The sequence below is a fragment of the Bubalus bubalis genome, chromosome 1 (assembly GCF_019923935.1).
Source record: "Bubalus bubalis isolate 160015118507 breed Murrah chromosome 1, NDDB_SH_1, whole genome shotgun sequence".
In the NCBI taxonomy this organism is placed as follows: domain Eukaryota; kingdom Metazoa; phylum Chordata; class Mammalia; order Artiodactyla; family Bovidae; genus Bubalus; species Bubalus bubalis.
The window spans coordinates 145,242,473-145,265,809 of NC_059157.1; the positions used below are offsets into that span (position 1 = coordinate 145,242,473).

Below are 23,337 nucleotides of genomic sequence, written 5' to 3' on the forward strand. Positions count from 1 at the left end.
AGCCAACTTTTTCACTCTCCTCTTTCACTTTCATCAAGAGGCTTTTGAGTTCCTCTTCACTTTCTGCCATAAGGGTGGTGTCATCTGCATATCTGAGGTTATTGATATTTCTCCCGGCAGTCTTGATTCCAGTTTGTGCTTCTTCCAGCCCAGCGTTTCTCATGATGTACTCTGCATAGAAGTTAAATAAGCAGGGTGACAATATACAGCCTTGATGTACTCCTTTTCCTATTTGGAACCAGTCTGCTGTTCCATGTCCAGTTCTAACTGTTGCTTCCTGACCTGCATATAGGTTTCTCAAGAGGCAGATCAGGTAACGTAATGTATCTATTTCAGTGCTACTCTCTCAGTGAGTATACCTATGGCTGATTCATGTTGATGTATGGCAGAAACCAACATAACATTGTAAAGCAATTATCCTCTCATTAAAAAGAAATAAATTTTAAAAAATTAAAAAAATATATCAATGCCTACCCTTGCACTTTTCAATGTTAAAGGACATTACCTTGAGTCAGTTCTCCTAGGAAGGGTACCTTCTGTCCTAGATTGCCTGGAAGATGCATTCAGCCTGAACCAAGCCATTCTGGGTATTGTGGGAATTTCAGGACTTGTAGGGGTACCAAAAGGTTCAATGCACTCTTTCCCTTTGAGGTCATCTAGAATCACTGGAAATTTCCAAGGCCTTTGTCTCAAATATTATTCAGAACCAGCCAGCATGGGCTAGGGGCAGAGTATTGATTTTTTAATTTTAGTTTCTGAGTTCCTTGATCCAGATCAATAGTACTGTGGTTACTTAGTGTCTTTAGAGCTTTCCTAACTGTCACTTCACCTTTGAGATATTGTGTGTAAAAGCATTGTGTCAACTGGAAGATGTTATATGGCATTATCATTATTAGGTTTATTAGCTTTTGGTAGGGAATGGAGCTATCTAATTGCTAGTATTGCCAATTTTCCTTTTTTTAATGCGAAAGAAATGGACCGTGCATTTTGGTGAGGTGTTTTAAGTCTGTGTGTATTTACCTTTAAACATTCATTCAGCGTTTGTTAAGTACACATATTCTACACACTGTGCTAAGGAATGATGGATACAAAAGAAGGAAGTCCCAGTCTTTGCCCTCAGGTAGCTTGTGGAGGATGCGAATATATAAAATTGTATCTACAGAGTCATATGAAACATGGTGTGATATTAAAGCACAGACAGTTATGAGAATATAGCCCAAACTGCTAGGGCAGAGGTGAGGAGGTCTTCAAGGTTTGTCTGAAAGATGCAGTTACTTGGGCGGTTACTGGGTGAAATGTGTGCAAAGGCACGCAGACACGTAGTCTGGGGACTTTCAGGCATAGCCAGTTCGCTAAGATTTATAGAACAAAATTGGAGAGAATTGCAAGTCGCCTAGTTAATAAATTAATTTGTATGCCACACTAAGGAGTTTAGGATTTGTCTTGGAGATGAGGGGGAGTCACTGTTCCCTGGCCTGTATGTCTCCTTGATTCACCCATGATTCACAACCTATAGAGACTAGGCTTGGATCCCCCATTCTAAGGTCATTGCTCTGGAGTTTCTTTTCTTGCCCTTTCCTTGTTCCAAGTTTTTTTTTTTTTTTATGTTTGACATTGTCTTCACAGGTGTCTTAATATTGTCTGACATGTTAGAGTTCTCCAACTCCTGTCTCTGTTTCCTAGCCTCCACACAGTTTTAGTGGGTTGTTTCTGCCTCTCAGATTTGCTGTGTTGACATGGTCTCTGTAGGATCAACTTCAGCTGCCCTTCTGGGTCTGCTGTCTCCAGGAGGAATCTTCTATCTTGTTCCAGATCCACAGAAGCCCACAGAATCAATTTGACCACTTGGTCAGGAGGCTAGTTCCTTTTTTACCACAGTGAGAATTTCCAAAACATTAAAATTTTGTAAGCAAATAAGTGACACAGTCACATTTGTGCTTTTTGAACTCTTTGTCTGGAGGCCATGTGGAAAGTGTTGTAAGCCACTGAGACTTTGGGCCAATAATTCTGAACTGTGCCCACAGCCCACCCCAGAGTGACCTCGTTCAGGAAACAGCTCCTAGGGTTAGCTCAGGTTTCTTCCTTTTCCCTTCCCTGATCAGTCTTTAAGTCCAGTTAATTTTGTTTCCTTATAGTTCTCGAATGTTGCCATTTTTGTCCCCACTGTCTCCATCTAGTCAGACCAGCACAATATTAATAGTCTCCTAACTGGCTTCCTTACTCAGCTTTGCACCCTCTAATTAATATTCCATGTGAAGAAGGCTGAGCGCCAAAGACTTGATGCTTCTGAACTGTGGTGTTGGAGAAGACTCTTGAGAGCCCCTTGGACTCCAAGGAGATCCAACCAGTCCATTCTGAAGGAGATCAGCCCTGGGATTTCTTTGGAAGGAATGATGCTAAAGCTGAAACTCCAGTACTTTGGCCACCTCATGCAAAGGGTTGACTCATTGGAAAAGACTCTGATGCTGGGAGGGATTGGGGGCAGGAGAGGAAGGGGACAACAGAGGATGAGATGGCTGGATGGCATCACTGACTCGATGGACGTGAGTCTGAGTGAACTCTGGGAGTTGGTGATGGACAGGGAGGCCTGGCGTGCTGCAGTTCATGGGGTCACAAAGAGACGGACACGACTTTGTGACTGAACTGAACTGAACTGAACTTTCCATTTATCTCCCTGGACTTGGGGTCATATCTTTGACTCACTTACTCTTTGGTGACTGATCACTACCTCTGAATTATTTCCCTTTCTTATCTTCTTTATTTTTATTTTGGTTCCTTGCCATAGCACACATACCCAAGTAGCCCACATTGCTTAATTATAATAAAGCACCAATGAAATAATGAAGAGATTTAAACTCATGACAGATAATGAAAGCTAGAGAACTAGGTTGCTTTACTTTTACAAAACAGAGAGAGTGAGTGACTAATGCTGACAAGAGAACAGAGTTGTAAGACAAAGGAAATCAAGCTGTCAAAAGCTTAATGAGACTCAGACATTATTACAGAATCTTTTGTACAGGAATCTGTTAGGGGGCTCTGCTCTATCCTCAGAAAGTTTTCTTTTTGTTGCTTTCCTTTGTGGAAACAATCAGTGGTGCTTGCCTCAGTTTCCATTTATCCCTTTGATGGCTCCTCAACCAAAACTCTTAACAGGTCCTTTTTTCCTAATAGGCTCCAAGCAAACTCTTCTCTCTTTCTTTCTTTCGTATTGTACATGCATGGCATAAAGGTAGAAATTTATTGAAGTTTTCCAAGATGATTTATTTAGCAAAAATATGTATTCTGCCTATACAGAATAGTTATTTTAAACACTGTGATTCAAACTACTTGAATCCTTTGAAGGCAGTATGAAAATTAGAAAATGATTTTGAGTTTATTTTCTATTTGTGTGTCATGGATATTTGTGCATATATAAAGACATAGCTCATGCATAAAGTGAATATTATTTGGAACTTCTAGCAATGTATTATGAAAAACAAAAGTCCAAGATTTGAAGTTGTACCTTGCTTGAGGAGAATATTAATTGATGGCAAATGCTAGCTTTAGAAACTGTATTTCAAAGACAAAAAAGGAAGTAGTTAAAATATGCTATCACATATTTATTACTCCTAATTTTAATTACATTTTTTATTAAGGACAAATAGGACTATAAAATTATTTTGCCTTTTTTCTTTTTTTTGGAAGGGTTTGTTTGTTTACCTCAAATGAAATTTTACATTTAAATCATCTGCACTTAAATCTTGTTCAGAAATGCTCAAGAACTGAGAATGGAGAAAGTACAACTAGAGTTGGAGAACCAAGAGATGGAAAAAAAACTACAAGAGTTCCAATCAACAAGGAACAAAGAAAAGGAAGAACGAGGGTAGGTGACACTTTTAAAGAATTTTAGAGAAATAAACTGATTTCCTTATTATAAGCTGAGGTCCTTATGTCAAGAACTGTTTTATGTTTATGTCAAGAACTTCCAATTCTTCCCTGGTGACTCAGACAGTAAAAAATCTACCTGTAATGCAGAAAAGCCGGTTTCAATCCCTGGGTCAGGAAGATCCCCTGGAGAAGGGAATGGCAACCGACTCCAATATTCTTGCCTGGAGAATTTCTTGGAGAGGAGCCTGGCAAGCTCCAGTCCCTGGGGCAGCAAAGAGTCAAACATGACTGAGCGACTAACAAGTTCACTTTTTTTTCCTTCCAAAGATGATCTGTTCTGAATGAATCCTTTTAGGTTTTACTGATGAACAAGCAATATTAAATTGCCCCTCATTTTTCTAATTTTGTTCCCTTCCTCTAAACCTTATTTGGTCTTGCACGCATGTCTGCTAAGTCGCTTCAGTTGTGTCCGACTCTTTGCGACTCTGGATTATAGCTCGTCAGGCTCCTCTGTCCATAGGATTCTCCAGGCAAGAATGCTGGAGTGGGTTGCCATGCCCTCCTCCAGGGACCTTCCCGACCAAGGGATCAAACCCACGTCTTTCATGTCTCCTGCATTGACAGGCGATTTCTTTACCACTACTGCCGCCTAGGAAGCCCACACTTTCTTATTTCTCTTCTTACAGTACTCTTCTTAACCATTTATAGTTTGGAATGTTGGGGCTTCCCAGGTGGCTCAAAGAATCTGTCTGCCAATGCAGGAGACATAAAAGACGTAGGTTTGATCCCTGGATTGGGAAGATCCCCTGAAGTAGGAAATGGCAACCTGCTCAAGTATTCTTTCTTGGAAAATTCCATGGACAGAGTAGCCTGGTGGGCAGGCTACAGTCCATGGGGTCACAAACAGTTGGAAACAACTGAGTGACTGAGCACCCACATATTGAGAACAGCAGTGCAAAGTTTCTCTTTGCTTGCAAGCCAGAAAGAAAAACACCAATACAGTATACTAACACATATATATGGAATTTAGAAAGATGGTAACAATAACCCTGTATATGAGACAGCAAAAGAGACACTGATGTATAGAACAGTCTTATGGACTCTGTGGGAGAGGGAGAGGGTGGGAAGATTTGGGAGAATGGCATTGAAACATGTATACTATCATGTATGAAACGAGTCACCAGTCCAGGTTTGATGCACGATGCTGGATGCTTGGGGCTGGTGCAATGGGACGACCCAGAGGGATGGTATGGGGAGGGAAGAGGGAGGAGGGTTCAGGATGGGGAGCACGTGTATGCCTGTGGCGGATTCATTTCGATGTTTGGCAAAACCAATACAATATTGTAAAGTTTAAAAATAAAATAAAATTTAAAAAAATAATTAAAAAAAGGAAAAAAAAAGAAATATTCTGAAACACTAAAAAAAAAAAAAAAGTGCCATCAACAGGTGATTGCTGGTTTATGAGCAGCATATTTTTATTTATTAAAAGACTTTTGGGATAGGGATTTACATCCACACAGATAAGAGTTTTCAGACCCTCAAGTATGTTTGAAATATTGTTAGCAAATATGCTTTAGCTGAAATTTTATTAATGAGAACTTTCTAATAATTATGCTTGCATACCTGTACTAACTTTATGGAGAATTTTGCTTTGTTGTAAAAAATAATAAATATAATTAAAATCAAGTATAACTGATAGTTATATAATGAAAGTGATCTCTTCTTCTCTCCAGGCTGACTCCCAGCCCATTTTGCAGTACCACTTTTAACAATTAAAATGTTTGTCCCCACAAATGTCTTGTACAAGCCTGTATATGTGTGTGTGTGTGTATGTGTATGTATGTGTGTAGGTTTGTATTTGACATGTCTTTTACATTTTTACAAGTGAGGTCATCTATATAAATATGTGAATGGATTCACATTCTACTTTTCTCCTTGCTATTTTTGCCACTCTTGCCACATCAGCACACAGTGATCTCATTGTTTTAATGAGTGCATAATATTTCTTTGTGTGGATATAATAGCACTTATTTTTCAGATCTTTATTAAGTTTTTAGTATTTAGTGATTATATATGCTGTCATGAATATGCTTCCACATATATTTTTGCCTAAACATGTAAGAGTATCTATGGGACAAGTTCCTACACTTGTAATTTTAGATCAGAGTATATGGCAGCTTACCTTTTGGTAGATACTGGAGAACTTTTCTTTCCAATAGACTGCAAAAGTGTCTAACTTTTTTCCTGTAGAGAATGAGGGTGCATTCATGTACTTTTGGTGTTACTAAAAGTCTGGTAGCCAGACTCTGTGTATTCAGTTTGCTTTGTTTAGTACTCAGGTGATGATCATCAAATATCTGTGAAGTACCTTCTGAACCATTAAAGAAAATTCAAAAGTTTATTATAGTTTCAGTAGTATTTATCTTTAGAGACTAAGTCTTTGAAAAAATGTTTATGACAGAGCTAAGTCACTTGAATTGTGTCTGATTTTTTGCAACCCTATGGACTGTAGCACCCACTAAGCTCCTCTGTCCATGGGGATTCTCCAGGCAAGAATACTGGAGTGGGTTGCCATGCCATCCTCCAGAGCATCTTTCCAACCCAGGTATCAAACCAACGCCTCTTATGTCTCTTGCATTGGCAGGCAGGTTCTTGACCACTAGTGCCACCTGGAAGCCTTCATGACACATACACACATCTAATAAGCAAAGCATTGGCTTTTTTTTTTTTTTTTTAAGAAAAACTAATTTTATATTGGAGAGCGTTGGTTTAATCAAAGATGTTTCAATGAGGTACATCATCCCAGGTGACAAAGTTTATTGTGTGTCTTGGTGTTCTTATCCTAATGATCCAGTGGCCAGTTCTCTCTTTTTTATTGTTGTTTTGGGGGTTTTGTTTTCTTTTTATTGTTTTGTAAACTTCACTGCTTTGGACTTAGTTTGGGCTCCTCAGCGGACTATGAATATATCTGTGAAATGGAGTTCCTGAAATTAGCCCCCAAGAGTGGTTTCCATTAGTGGAGGAACCTTTTCTAGATGTTTTCAAAAATGTTCTAAAGCTTGACTGGGTTTTCAGAATACTAAAATGCTTTTCTAAGGTCACATAGATAGTAAATGTCGTAGTCCGAATGAGAACCTGCCACTCACTGGTCAGGAAGATGGAAGTTTGGTTTTCCAGTCTTGGTTTTATTTATTATCTTTGTGATCTTGGGCAACATTTTTCTCATTATTGTTTAAAATGGGACTTGGGCTACCTGCTCTGTTGACTTCAGAGGATTTTGTGAGGCTCAAATGAAAGTGCTTTGAAACTATAAAATGAAACCTTTTGCCTTCTTAGCAATCTCTGTTACCTTTCACTGTGGGAACTAATTTGAAGTCTTAATAAGGCATTCATCACGTAGTCGATCTGCTGAATTTGGGTCATATTGCTTTGTTTCGTTTTTCTCTTTACATTTGTGAATACTTAGCTTTTAAAACTACATGGCAATCTGTAAAATTTCTTATAAATCAGTAAAACTATCTTTAGTCACTGTAAATGTCTTTAAAAATGAAATTCTTCATCTGTGTTTGGACATTTCACTTTTATTCATTTCTTTTCAAATCTTCCAAATATAGTAGAGTTATATTTTTAGAATTATGTAATTTTAGAATTACGGAGGGTATTGTGGCATTATTGATATTTCATTTTCATTTTGTGGTGGTCTGTTACATGTTAACAACTGAATTTCCATTTCCTGAAACAGGGAAAATATATTTGTTTTCATTAAAAGGAGAAATGTATTTAGTAATTACATTTTGTCTTCCGTTGATATATATTGAAGGTCAAGTGGATACCATTGGAAATCTGGACAAGTGGGCAAATTGGGTAATCAATCATACACAATGTCACAAAATAAAGGAAATGTTATTAAGGTAAGAAAACACTATTTGATTCTCAAGCAGTTTGCTAAGAATATATAAATTATTTTTTAAGATCTTGCCTTCCCTTCCATACTTAAGAACCTACAATTCTTATTTTTAAAAGCTTTACATATTATTGGATTTTGATTAAATTTTATGGGTTAATATGCAACTTTCACTGTTTAGATATGTTTTTGGTTTTCATCTGCACATTGAATTTTAAAAATTCACCTTCAGTTGAATTTTTCTAAATTCGGTTTCTCCTTTCGGTTCAGTTCTGGTTTTCAAGTATGGGAAGCAGAACTACATAGTTCTGTATTAAAGTTAAAGTGAGGATATTTGATATAACAAATGACAGACTTTTTCTGCCTTTTTATTGTATCACATTTATTTAATATGTTCATGTTCTGCTTGAATAATAATTATTCTTAAGTTGTTGATTCCATGTGTGAAGATACCCAAGGGAAAACTGCTTTAAAATTTCCCAGCTATAGAATTTCTTTATCTTTACTGTGTATTGTAAAATATAACATTATATTTAAGGTTAAAAGAATAGGAGTATCCTTATGTAGTGAAAACTGTTTTGCTTCTGTATTCTTTAGTACAAGATCCGTGACTTTGTAAGTTTTAACTTATATAGCTTTTTCCTTTTTATATACCTATCATTAAACTTTCATTGGACCAGTTGGCATCTACAAATATCTTATTCGGCACTTTTAGCCTTTTTGGCTTTGAAAAAGCATTTTATTCTTTACTGTCTTTCTCTTACTGAGATATGTGACTTTAATTTTTGAATTAAAAGTTTTATAATCCACTTTGCATTTTTCATTATCTTTCTGAGACATTGTTCCAGGCTTTAGATGTTGTTGTAAATATATTAAAAGTGCTGACTCTTTGTGATTATTGATTTATTTATTCAATAGCATTTATAAGTTCCTTCTTTGTCTCATAGTGAATTGTCCTTGTTCTCAAGGAGATCCTTATGTAATGTAGAAGACAAGGCACATATGAAAATATCTACAGGAAAAGTCACTATGTAATTTTTGCCATTTAGTGTATGAATCCTTTGTGCTTGGGAAATGATAGTTTACCTCTGAAATATTTGAGAGTGTGCTAGATATATTTGTTAGGAAAATTGATGAATAAGTCATAATGCCAGTTCCCATAAACCTCATAATTGAGTAGGAGGGTGAAAGCCTGGGGTAGGGTGGGGAGGCACAGAAGGTGGGAGATAAAGGAAGATTGGACAGGATAGGAGGAGGACTGAAAACCAGACTCTGAGTCTTGACTTTTTTCACTGGGTGAATGGAATTCCCTAAGAGTTTTGAAGGGAAGTTTAAGGTAATGATGTGTATTGGCTGATCTTCTCAACATCCAGTGCATTTGGAGTTTGTAAGTAGAGTAGAGAGCAAGTGATATTCACATTCTTTTGATCATGTACCATATCAATAAAGAATTCATTTTGAGCATGAACTTTCTATTCACAATTTTTTATTTGCTTATAGATATAATTTATTTATATGCATACTAATTTACTAATATGTCATGTGCATTGTAAAACAAAATATGGAAATTAATCAAGGATGATATAAATATGAAGAGATGTTTCTTTTTCTGTCTTTGGTCTTCTCCTGAGCTCCCTCAGGCATGCATGTATGCTACTTTTGCCACTGGTACAGAAACAGAGAGACTACTTACAAGACTATTAAAAGGTCAGATGAGAAGAGTTTGAATTAGAATGTAGTGAAAGAAATATAAAGGAAACATGGAACCAAACATGGTGAGAAAGGAAAGGAGAAGTAAAATATATAAGTGATATTCCAGAATGAATTGCCTAGGAGATAGAACAAATAATGGAGCTGGAGAAAAATTTCTGGTGTTTAGATTTAGGCTTCTTCCTTCCTTTCCTCTTTTTCTTTTCCCAGACCTATTGAGGTATGGTTGGCTAATAAAATTATATTTAAAGAGTACAACACGATGGTTTAATATACATATACATTGTGAATGGATTAGCCCCATTGAGTTAATTAACATATCCACATTTACTTTATTTTTTATAAGAACATTTAAGTTCTACTTGTAAAAATTTCAAAGACTTAGAGTTTTGTTTACACTCTAATGTGCTGGCTGAAGCTGAGAGAGTAAATATGCCGCCTAAGAATTTATAAAAAAGGAGAAGAAAGGTGTGAAGGATAAAGGGCAGGTATGAAGGATAAAGCTCAGAAAATATGGAGGCAAAGAAAACTTTAATATTTGCTCACTACCTGTTTTTTACCAACCAACAGTGCTTTTCCTGTTTTATCTCTTTGAGTGCTTGTATCACTCTTAAGAGACAGTTGCTCTTTTTCACAGTTCCACAGATGAAGTCGTTTAACACCAAAAAAGTTGAATGACTTGCTCATGTCAAAGGTCAAGGCCAAGATTTGGAATGCAGGTTTTCAGGCGGCTAGTTTGGCACCCCACTCCAGTACTCTTGCCTGGAAAATCCCATGGACGGAGGAGCCTGGTAGGCTGCAGTCCATGGGGTCACTAGGAGTTGGACATGACTGAGCGACTTCACTTTGACTTCTCACTTTCATGCATTGGAGGAGGAAATGGCAACCCACTCCAGTGTTCTTGCTTGGAGAATCCCATGGACAGAGGAGCCTGGTGGGCTGCCGTCTATGGGGTCGCACAGAGTCAGACACGACTGAAGCAACTGAGCAGCAGCAGCAGCAGTTCTAAGATAATTTGCAAGCCCTCTAGCGAAAGGAGCCTGAGAGGAGAAAGCATGGGAGAAATAGAGTCAAAGTAATGTAATTTCATAGGAGTAAAAGTCAAAGAGAACATCTTTAGAAAAAAATGGAGAAGTCAACTTTGACTGATGTATTTGTAATGAAAAAAGTTGAGTATAGTTTTATTCCGATGTTTTTCAGCTGGGGGCAATTTTGTCCCCCAGGAGACACTTGGCAATGTCTGGACATATATTTTGCTATCACCACTGAGAGGGATATTTTTGGCTAATGTGTAGTGGCTACAAGTCAGAAGTACTGCTGAACATTAGACAATGAGCTGGGCAGCCCTCATAACAAAGAATTATTTGGCCTAAAATAGTGGTACCAAGGTCACAGAATCCAGTGCTAGACAATTAAGATTAAAGTCCTGACTCATGTAATTAGTTTTGTGATTTTAGACAAAAATTTAATCTTTTTAGACAAAAATCTAACCTGTAACCTTTCTTGGTCTTATGTTACCATGTTTGTAAACATGTGTAACAGTACTTGCTGACTACTTCACAGAATTTTGAGCAGTGCATGAGATAATATGTGTGAAACCAATTGTAACATGAACTGAAAATCATGTTAAAATGGTTATTTACGGAGAATGAGAATTTTTAAAAACAATACATTTGATTTGATGGTTGGGTTGTCATCAGATGTAAGACTTTATTTCAAGTTGTTGAAAAAGAAAGACAGGTGGCAATGAGTAAGGGCTAACATTTCAGTGAACATGAGAGCAGAGGGTGACCTGTCAAGGGTTTAAGAGGCTCAAGGAAATACTTTATTATGTGGGAGATGATGGAGCCAGTTTGTAGCTGAGGGATAGGTTGACTAGTGGAGGAAACACTGAAGATTAAATGAGAGAGGTGCCAGTTGCTTGGGGCTTTGAAAAGATGGCTCCTTGAGGAGGGCTTGACCGAAGGAAAGAAGGCATATTTCCTTGAGACAGGAAAGATGGAAAACAGGTGACAGTAATGGTACATTTTTTAGAGGTTGCTTTTGACAGGCAGTCAGAGAAGGCAATGGCACCCCGCTCCAGTACTCTTGCTTGGAAAATCCCATGGATGGAGGAGCCTGGTGGGCTACATTCCATGGGGTCACTAAGAGTCAGGCACGACTTCACTTTCACTTTCACTTTTCACTTTCATGCATTGGAGAGGGAAATGGCAACCCACTCCAGTGTTCTTGCCTGGACAATCCCAGGGACGGCGGAGCCTGGTGGGCTGCCGTCTATGGGGTCGCACAGGGTCAGACACGACTGAAATGACTTAGCAGCAGCAGCAGCAGTTTGACAGGCAGTGAGGCAGGAAGCTTCGGAAAAAGTCTTTTATAGGAAAACCTCAACCTTCTTAGTAAATTTGAAGGCAAGATCAACTGTTCATATTAAGGAAGGGAAATGGGGTTGAATTTGAGTTATTGGGAATGGAGAAGATCTGGAGTTGCCACTGTGGGAATTACGTTTGAGGTTTAGTAACAAATAAGCAAATGGGTTGCTGAAGGGCCATAGGAGCCCAGTAGGCTTGTTCAGCCTGGATTTGTAGAGGACCCAGTAACTAATGGGGCTGCCCTGGTGGCTAACATAGTAAAGAATCTGCCACCTGTGTGGGAGATCCAGGTTCAATCCCTGGGTCAGGACGATCCCCTGGAGAAGTGAATGGCAACCCACTCCAGTATTCTTGCCTAGAGAATTCCATGGACAGAGGAACCTGACAGGCTAAGGTCTAAGGGGTCACAAAGAGTCAGATACAACTGAGCAACTCACACTTTCAGTTGCTATTATTTCATCACAGTGATAGGAAATTATGGGATGTTTAAAAGGGAGGAGGTAAGGAGATTGTGGTTAGCGCTCAAAGAAACTCTGGGATTTTGAAGGTGTGGCCATTCAGCTTGCTGCTTAGGTCCAAGGTTTGGTCATAATGGTCAGGGGGCTGAAGAGGCACTTTAGAAATGCATAGCAGTCAGCGTGTAGGAGGGTTTTCAGCATCAGAATGTCAGGTGAACACAGACATTGAGTCTCCAAGACCATCACCTTAGAGAAGTGATGGAGAGAAATACTGAGCAGACTGCTGAGGTTCAGGTGGAAGAGGATTCTGGGTACTGGTGAAGGCAGTGAGTGGATGGTGGGAACTTTAGTAGAGGCAACTTGGCTGAACGATGAGAGCAGAACAGTGTTCTGGAAGCAGCACTGAGGAGCAAACAGGTAGAACATTTTCCTTCTCTCTGGGTGAGTGCAAGGGAATAGAAATGTAGCTAGTCCCTCTGGAGAGTCCTGTGGAGAAGGTTGTGTGTGAGAAAGGTGGGTCCAGTTACTGTGATCTGTTGGAAGAGATATGTTAAGGAAAGGTTTAAGGCATAATACAGTTAAATGACTATTTAATAAGGGTTTCATGGAAGGGTGGGGCATCCTGGATGGAAGGAAAAGTAGTGGAGAATGGCAAAGGTTAAGTAGCTAATTGGATTAAGAATGAGACTTTTGGAAAAAGTGGCTTGTGGAAGGCGCGTGGGCCCAGCATGGCAGTTTTAGGACATTAGTGGCAGTTTGCAGGCATTTGTGAATGCTAGGGAGGCCGATGAAGACAGCATAGTCTGATCCCAATGGCCCAGAGGATATGTCTGAGCTGCTAAGCTGTCCTGGCCCCTGATGGGACCCCTTTAGCATCTCCTGGTGGAGGCATAAGTTGGCTAATGAGGTATATAGCTTCAGTATATTGAATTCCTGATGTTTTATGTATACACACATATATATCCTGGATGTATACATAAAACATCAGGAATTCAGGATATATCCATATATATATATGGATATATGTATATGTGTGTGTGTATGTGTTCTCAGTCATGTGAGCATTGAGTCCTGTGAGCATATAGTACATGGGGATCACTGTTTGTGACCCCCATGGACTATAGTCCACCAGGCTCCTCTCTCCATGGAATTTTCCAAGCAAGAATTCTGAAGTGGGTTGCCATTTGCTACTCCAGGGGATCTTCCTGACCCGGGGACTAACCCATGTCTCTTGTACCTCCTGCAATTGGCAGGCAGATTTCCACTTTGCTACCTGGTAAGCTTTTGGAGTAGGGTTGGACCAGGGATACACACCCACACATGCATGAACAACATGTGTTTATGTGTGTGTGTGTGTGTGTGTGTGTGTGTGTATCCCTGGTCCAACCCTACTCCACCCTCATCTTTTACCCCAATAGATAAAAATCAGACTTAGGAGGAAATTCTATTTACCTAAAAATAGCAAGCTAGCAGTTTGTTTATTGAAACATTGTATGCAGTTTGATTCATTTGAAGTAAATATGGCTGTATTCACAGAGCTGAAAAATATTCACAATAACAACAAGTTACAATATATCTCTAATAATGGGTTCATTCAATTTTAGTATGTCCATTCTGCCCAGGTAGCCTATAACCACATGTTTCAGTATATCATTAGGGTAATAATATTGCAGAATTTGGTTGTGAAAAATGGGATTAAATTATCTGTAACTTGTATAACACTGCCAGTTTACAAATAAAAGTGTTATTCACATTAAAAATGATTATTTCAATTCTATTTTCTAGTCTGCTGTGTTTGGTACATAGCATCTGAGCAGCTCTTTAAAGAATGTGAGAAAACAAATGCTCTTTTGAAGCAAAACCACTGGATTTACTGAGAATAATTAGGCCTAAATTTTCAAAGATAACTGCAGTGGTACAAGCTGTAGACATAGAGGCAACCATTGTTCTCATATTCTCATGTGCGAATTGGGCAATTGAGCATGGAAATTGAAAATTGAAAATAAGGCATGAATCAACAGTGTGTGTGTAAGTGTGCACCATGCTCTGTGAATGTCTTTGTACTTCAGGTGTTGGTTTTAATAAGACCGAAGCAGGTACTTGCAATCGGCAAGTCTGTTTCATTTCTTAAAATCTGAAGATCCAAGGATTTTAGGCAATTATTTATTTGAAATACCTAGCCATAATTCTTATGTACTCAATTTTTTCGGCTACACCTTGGGAAAGTCTGGGATAACAAATAATATATTTGAAAAAGGCTATGTCTATGATGCTTAAATGCATAGTTTTCTAAATTGGGCAAATACAGATAATAATGTTAGCTTTTTACAGTTTTGTGAGCAGAATAGCTCAGTCAGAATTCAGTTTAGATTCAGTCTACACAAATATTAGACTTTGTGTGTTTCAGAAAGATCAGAGATGGAAAAGGCATACTGAGCCTTTATAATATTTAAAAGCTAGTGCTTTCCTAAAATCATTTCATAGATATGTGTAACTTTTGTTTAAAGATAATTTATGACTTTTTTTCTGAAAATTGGCTTATATATGTTTCAAAAATATATTTTCCTTTTGTGAGTTTTCTCTTGATTTAATATATATTTGCAGTAAAGATGATCTATTATATTATTCTTTGAAAATGTTTGTTTTGTTCAAGATGCAGCAAAATGTTATGGCTTTATAGTATTTTTGTTAGTCACTTAAGCTTTGAATTATACCTGAAAAATAGTATCTATTTTGTTAATACAGTTTTCTGCTGGAAAAGTGAAATTAAAATTACTGAAGGAGCAGCTTCAAGGTAAACAGTTTACACTGTATTATTAGGTATTATAGATATAATTATTTTTTAACCTTTGACTTACATAGAAAGTTGAAGTTCTAAGACTATTCATGCAGTATAATGACTCTAAACCTCAAAATGTTGACTCTTTATCTGTGATATTCAAAATATATTTTATCTGTGTTTTGGGGAAGGACACTTATTTTATATCAAACATCAACTTATGATATGACTATAATAATAGTATTTTTGAAAGATGAGGACTTACATAGCATTGCTCCTTAAACTTTATTAATATAATATCTTAAACAGGAAGAAAATCCTAGCAGTATAAAATTATAAACTGAAATTTTACTCTAGGAAATTAAAAGAACATTGAAAATTGCTTTTTAAAGGAATTTAAAAATAGTAAAAACAAATTTTGAATTTATGGTAATTCTAAAAGAAATGAGATTTCTAATATAGAGGATAAACATTTAATTTGAATAATTAAGATAATTTGATAGAATATGTTCTAGAAATACATATATCATTTATTGTAAAAGTTGTTCTGTATTGGCTTCAGTTTCATCCAGAAATGGGACAGAACGCTATAGGAATTCTATCCAAAGCACAGTTTTTAGCATTCTGTAATTTTATGTGTCTAGTTCGATTGAGCTTACAGCAGAATGTGTATGGGTGGCTGTTTGTGGCCCCTGGTCACAGAGGGTGGGAGGGAGACTGTGGGCACGCCAGTCTACTGGGGAGATTAAACTTGGCTACATGCCATTCTTATTGGGCACCTGATATGTATACACTATTTGAGAATATAGAAATGTGCATAATTTCCTTACTTTATCAATCAGAAAACTGAACATTGTATTTTAATGTGATTGGTCTTTGTTTATTTTTCCTTTCAGGACCAGTGAAACAACCACTAAATTATAAAATGGCAAATTCTTCTGAAAGTGACAAACCCAAGATAAAAGGGAAGGTTTGCGGGCAGTGTGAGAACAAAGCTGCTCTGTTAGTACGTACACTGGGATAAAATCTTGGAGCAGAACTCTCACATGGGCTCATACACTTGTCCCGGCTTAAGCGGCTTTGGTAGCCACACACTTTTCCTTCATGACCCTTGCTAAGAGTGAATTGTGCAGGCTGCTGGGAAAGGCCAGTGCTAAATGATGCGCTGAATCTCAGCTTCTCATTCCTGTTTAAGAACATGACCTAATTCTTGTCTCTCTCCCTTGATCATGCCTATCAGCACACAAATATGCTGCATTATTTTCCAAACCAAAGAAGAAATTCTTCTTTGATCCCCAGATCTGCTCTTGCATCCCTTTCAGTAACACTTCTGAAGAGTTGTCTGCACTTACTATCATTGTATTCTCTCCTCCCATTCTTTTTTTTTTTTTTAAATTGAGTTATAATTTACCTACTGTGAAATGGGCAGATCATAAATGTGTATGTCCCCATCAAGAAAATATAATACCTCAGAAGGTTCCTTTGTACCTTTTCCAATTAATTCCCTTTACAAAACCAACTACAATTTTGATTTTTAGCAGCATACCTTTAGTGGTGCTAAACTTATTCTTGGAATTTATATAAATGGAATGATATGGTATATTTTTTCTGTGTAAGGCTTTGTTAGGTTTTTTTGTATTCTTGACGCCTGAGTTTTGGAGTGCCACAGGGCTTAGTCCACAACCTCTTTTGTAGTCTATTTATGTGGTTCTTTAGTCATTCAGTCATGTCTGACTCTTTAGCAACCTAGTCCATGGGACTTTCCAAGCTAGAATATTACAGTGGGTTGCCATTTCCTTCTCCAGGGGATCTTCCTGACTCAGAGATCGAACTTGTGTCTCCTGCATGACAGCCAGATTCTTTACTACTGAGCCAGCAGGGAAGCCAGTCTATTTGTACTTACTGTTTGAATAGTTTCATCTACTCTCTTGGCTTTAAAGACCATCTCTATTTTGATGGTTCCCAAACTTATTAACACATTTCTAATTAATATTTCCCCCCCCTGAACTTTCAACTCAGATACTTGGATGGCCAACAAAAATCACTAATTTAACATGTTCAAAATTCAACTCTTCAGATCTCCCCAACAAATTTTTTCCTTACCAAGGTCTCATATCAATTAAGGTCAATTCAAACTACAGCCTTTTATAAAACAGAAACAGCTGAGTTGTACTGTCTAGTTCTGTGAAGCTGCTTCATTCATCAGTGCAACATTTATCACTCTTTCAGTTCAGTTCAGTCTCAGTCGTGTCCGACTCTTTGCGACCCCTTGAATCGCAGCACGCCAGGCCTCCCTGTCCATCACCAACTCCCGGAGTTCACTTAGACTCACGTCCATCGAGTCAGTGATGCCATCCAGCCATCTCATCCTCTGTCGTCCCCTTCTCCTCCTGCCCCCAATCCCTCCCAGCATCAGAGTCTTTTCCAATGAGTCAACTCTTCGCTTGAGGTGGCCAAAGTACTGGAGTAGTGTATGTTTATTTTCTGTTTACCTACGATGTAAACTTCATGAGCGCATGGACTTTAGTTTTCTTCACTGCTCCACCACCTAGAATTATGCCTGCAATTTATTAGGTACTCAGCCCATACTTGTTGAATGTGTTTGTTTCTTTAGGGCTTCCCCAATGGCTCAAAGGGTAAAGAATATGCTTGTAATTCAGAAGACATAGGAGACGTGGGTTCAGTCCCTGGTTGGAAAGATCCCCGGAGGAGGAAATGGCAATACATTCCAGTATTTTTGCCTGAAAAATTCCATGGACAGAGGAGCCTGGCAGGCTCCACAAAGAGCCATGGGCCCACAAAGAGTTGGACACGTTGAGTGACTAAGCACAACACACAAGCATACACATTTCTTTAAAACGTTTCTATTATTGAAAACATTGTTATCATTGAAGCTAACTGAAAGAAAGATATCCAATATCTTTTGCAATTAAAATATCACACACACTTTGGAAGCAGTTTTTTCTCCAAAGAATGTAATGTTATAACTAATATTTGTGGGTTACTATAACTAATATTTATTATATTTTCAGAGAATTTAGCTGTAATCACTTCTGATTTAAGATTGTATTACTGGCCTTATTTCATGGTAATTTTAACTGAACTCAGAATTCTTTCTAGTAAAGAGCTAATAATACTAAATGTAAAACCCTGGCTCTTGGTATAATGCTGTTACAATTATATAATACTTCTTTTCTTCTTACTGATGTAATGGTGGACAACAATATGAGGAATTTTAGAAAGTTATACCTACCCTGAAATGTTTAGAAAATATAAGCAAGTGCTAATATTCCTGAAGCTTGAGATATGAAAACTAAAAGGGACTTAAGGGCAGAATTGAATTGTTTGAATCCACTGTTCATGATCTGAAAATCATTTGGCATAGGAACTATGAGTCAATATTTCTTATGACTCCTTTTCTATGTTGAACAGTGTATAAATACCATGGAATTTGAAAAAAAATGGCACATGTAGATAAGACTTGACTTGGAAATAAAAAATCTGTTTTTCCAGGGAGAAGGAAAAGCAAGCAAAGGACATTCCAGACAGTATAAATGGCACCTGCTTTGGCTGGAAAGCAGAGAGTGACAGTATACAGTGATTACAAAACTGATCTGCCTGAAAACTGTTGTAAATAGAAGCCAGGATTTAGGCTCTAACTTAAGAAAGGATATTGTTTGATTTTAAATGAAAATAACATCCCACCATGCTTTTTAAAGCACAATGCTATTTTTTTAAAAAAATTTCAAGCTTGGCAAATGTAATGAACTCTGTAGTGTTGAATTCTAAGGTTACCTTGTGTTCTTAGCTTCCATCATTCTAGATGGTCATGCTGATTGGATAATCAGAGTCAACCTCTCTATATCTTATGGCATGACCTTCATCAGGGAAGATTGTATAGGGATAGGAGGTAGGGATTAAGAGCTTGCCTTTTGGAGGTTGGCATTTCAACTTTACCTGTTGTTAGCTCTGTGACCTTTAGCAAATGACTTAATTCTTTTATATTTCTGTTTTCTCATTTGTAAAATGGGATAAAACGGATAACAGTAGTCTAGACCTCAGAGTTATTGAAGATAATGGTTGATGCATGTGAAGTATTTAGCATTGTGCCTAGCACATTAAGAGAAGGTAGTAAATTGTATGCCTTTTTTTGGGCACATTTTATATATGTTGTCTTCATATATATTGGTAGTAAAAATAAGCTCCTCAATTTGCAGATTTCTTATTTTGAAAATAAATTCCAGAGGCTTTTGGCTGTTTCTTTATGGCAAAAGGGAAATGGATAGTTGAAGATTACTTATTTGGCAAATGTGGATAATTTAATTAAACTTGGATTCTGAAGTCATAGCATAACTGACCCAGCCTTGATCAAATTAAAAAGTGATATGCTAGAACTGCACTTGGGTATTCCATCATTGACGAATCATCTGTGGTGGAATGAAGTCCTTATCTGTGTTTTTGCCAGCTATACAAACTGCCTAAAAAGATTTTCCAGTTGTTGGTCATTTTCCCCCATTTTTAAATCCATTGTGGATTTAAATTCATTATTTTAAATCCATTAAATCCATTTTTTAAAATCCAAATATGCTTGTATAACAAAATATATAAGCTTGCTATGTGACTCCAGCTTTGATCTTCCAGTACAATATCCCTTTGGTTACTTTCATTAAAAATCTATTGTTCGCAAATATTTGGCCTAGAATTTTATGCTCAAGGCTTCCCTTGTGGCTCAGATGGTAAAGAGTCTGCCTGCAATGTAGGAGACCCAGGTTTGATCCCTGAGTTTGGAAGATCCCTGGAAAAGGAAATGGCAACCCACTCCAGTACTCTTTCCTGGAAAATCCCACGGATGGAGGAGCCTGGCAGACTATAGTCCATGGGGTCGCAAAGAGTTGGACATGACTGAGCAACTTCACTTTCACTATATGCTTAGACTGACATTCAGTCATCTATTGTAAAAATGGTGCCCAATATTTATGAGACATTCATTAAAATAACAGCTGGTATGTTGTAGAATATATTTTGAAACCATTAATACAATACTACTTCCATATGTGTATGTGAAATTATGGCTTTTAATTTGGTACTTAAAAATTATGGATTTAGTTATATCTTCATTTACTTGAGACTATAGCTCTTGAAACAAGAATTGACAGGCTATAACCATTTCCTGTACTGGGATAGTACTTATTTTTCTTCCACTAAAATTATAAATCCAATTTTGTGTAGCTATAATCACACTGTTGTACCGTGGTGACGTGGTTCCCAAAGATGTCAATGCTGCCATTGCCACCATCAAGACAAAGCGTAGCATCCAGTTTGTGGACTGGTGCCCCACTGGCTTCAAGGTTGGCATTAACTACCAGCCTCCCACTGTGGTACCTGGTGGAGACCTGGCCAAAGTACAGCGAGCTGTGTGCATGCTGAGCAACACCACAGCCATTGCTGAGGCCTGGGCTCGCCTGGACCACAAGTTTGACCTGATGTATGCCAAGCGTGCCTTTGTTCACTGGTACATGGGTGAGGGCATGGAGGAAGGAGAGTTTTCTGAGGCCCGTGAGGACATGGCTGCCCTTGAGAAGGATTATGAGGAGGTTGGTGTGGATTCTGTGGAAGGAGAGGGAGAGGAAGAAGGAGAGGAATACTAATTAACATTCCTTTGAGCCTTGCAGCATGTCATACTCAACTTCAGCATAGACCATGCCATCATTTGACATATTGGATTTATTTTATTGCAGATTTTATCAAGGTTTCCCATAAATGATTAGTACTGCAATCAATGGTCAATGATTAATCATTAGTAATGTGGGTATGGGTAAGAGTTTAAGTTTTGAGTCAGACCCTGGGGTTGAAATCCTGGCTCCATTAGCTGTATGATTGGACAAATTCTCAATCATTATGTTCCTTTGTTGCCTCATCTTCACAATGGAGGTACAATGGTCATGCCAACCTTATGGGGTTCTTGTTAGAATTAAATGAGATGGAACACATGAAGCCCTTAGAACAATGAGTTAGTGCTCCCTGAATGCTGTGAATATTGTTATTTGATTCGACTCTTCCTTTTTAGTTTGATTTTAGTTACATAAAATTACTCTTTTAACATTTTTTGAGTAGTTTTCCTAACCATTTCATGTTTAATAAACATGGCTACATTATTGTAGATAACTGCATCATCATATGGGAATTTGCAATACAATTAAAAAAAATTAATGGACTCCTTTTGAGTTTTATTTTATTTATTTTTCATTGAGGTATAGTTGATTTACAATGTTGTGTTAGTTTCAGGTACACAGCAAAGTGATTTAGTTAAATATATATATATATATATATATATACACACACAGTTATATATATTTTTCAGATTCTTTCCCTTTATAGGTTATTAAAAATACTGAGTATAATTTTCTGTCTATACAATAGGTCCTTCTTGGTTATCTATTTTATATATGGCAGTGTGTATCTGTTGGAGAAGGCAATGGCACCCCACTCCAGTACTCTTGCCTGGAAAATCCCATGGATGGAGGAGCCTGGTAGGCTGCAGTCCATGAGGTCGCTAGGAGTCAGACACAACTGAGCAATTTCACTTTCACTTTTCACTTTCATGCATTGGAGAAGGAAATGGCAACCCACTCCAGTGTTCTTGCCTGGAGAATCCCAGGGACAGGGGAGCCTGGTGGGCTGCCATCTATGGGGTCACGCAGAGTTGGACACGACTGAAGTGACTTAGTAGCAGTAGCAGTAGCAGCAGTGTGTATCTGTTAGTACCAAGCTCCTAATTTAACCTCACACCTTCTAAGTTTAGTCTACTTTTTTTCATTCATACACTCCAACCCCTTTTTACTCACTATGTGGTCTGCATCCAACAGCTGGTGGACATCACCTGGGAGCTTGTTAGAATGCAGGATCTCAATCCCGTTCAGACTTCCCAAACCAGAGTGTGTACTGTAGCTAATTCCCAGGAAATTCACATACATGGTGCAGTTTGAGAAGCGCCACTGCTGAATTGCACATCAGGCTACCACTGAACCGAACGAGGCAGAAGACCCTAATCTGTCACTCCCCAGTCTGCTCCAGCTGCTTTATGCTTATTGTACCCTAATACAATGAGAGAAGAAGGAGGGGAGAAGATTGGTGGGCATCCTAAAGGGGGAGGAAATGAAAGAAAGCTGAAGGCAGTGTGAGCTTCTTGACACAGGCTTCCTGACTATCTCCAAGTCTCGTGCTGTCAGTTATTCTCAACCTAGGCCAAACTCAAGGAAATGAGGGCTATTAGCCATTTGCACTATTTTTTTTATCATACTGTAAGAGGTGTTGGGGTGCCTGTACATCTACACAGTAGTAATTACTCTTGCAGTAAAAATTTCATTTTCTTTCTTCACTTTCACCCTTGCTCAGCACCATCGTAAGTAGAAGTATATCACATTTTCCAACTTCTCCACAAATTGAAAAAATTACATTTTAACAGCATATAGCATTTGCTAGGCAAATACACATTTGTGCATAATCATTTCGTCAGGCATAAGCATTGCTGACATGTTTTTTCTTATACTTTTTTTTCCTTTGAGGAATCTTCTAAGTATGCTTTTAAAAATCACATTTTGAGAATCACCAGTGAAGCAGTGCCATTCAAAGAAGTCTGTGGGGATTTTTGGAGACGAATTATATATGCATCCTTTGAAACAAATTATGTCATGTAAATCCATACAGAAAGATAAAAGAACTCATAATGAAGTAGTTTTGACTCAGAGATAACACTTAATTTTTACCAGGTTAAGAAATTTGATCTGAGGTTGCTGGGTTTTAAAAATTGTACATATGTACATGCAACTAGCACTGAAGCCTACTTGCAGCTGTTATATTTATTTTGTCATGAGAATAGTTAAAGTTTTCAAGTTAATTTTTCTCAGTTACATCTTAACTGGCACAAATGTTGTCCTATTTCCTTGGGATTCTCAATTTCTTGGTGTGTAACTGGAGAAATAAAGATGAGAGCAATGAGTTCTTCACACATATGTTTTCTCAAAGTCATATTTTATGAGACTGTATGATTTTTCAATATCTTTTAAGGTATGCCTTGAATGTGGAGAAGATTATTGTTCAGGATGCTTTGCTAAAATCCACCAGAAGGGGGCACTAAAACTTCATAGAACAACTCTTTTGCAGGTATGACATCTTAAAATGCTCTACTTGTAGTGTGTTTATAAAATGTTTCACCAGGAAGACATTTAAGACCTGTTTAATTATCTAGAA

The 23,337-nt window shown here is 37.8% G+C and overlaps 1 protein-coding gene across 2 annotated transcripts in view; it reads left to right on the top strand.

Moving 5' to 3' along the window:
• The window catches only part of ZBBX (zinc finger B-box domain containing), a 126,285-nt gene that overhangs the window by 12,812 nt on the left and 90,136 nt on the right, over positions 1 to 23,337 (top strand). For both annotated transcript variants that reach the window (XM_025288712.3, XM_006077281.4), the window contains exons 4-8: positions 3,749 to 3,862; positions 7,688 to 7,778; positions 15,054 to 15,102; positions 15,984 to 16,093; positions 23,155 to 23,250. In XM_025288712.3, the coding sequence (XP_025144497.3) occupies positions 3,749 to 3,862; positions 7,688 to 7,778; positions 15,054 to 15,102; positions 15,984 to 16,093; positions 23,155 to 23,250 (460 nt within the window). The remainder of the gene's footprint in view (positions 1 to 3,748; positions 3,863 to 7,687; positions 7,779 to 15,053; positions 15,103 to 15,983; positions 16,094 to 23,154; positions 23,251 to 23,337) is intronic.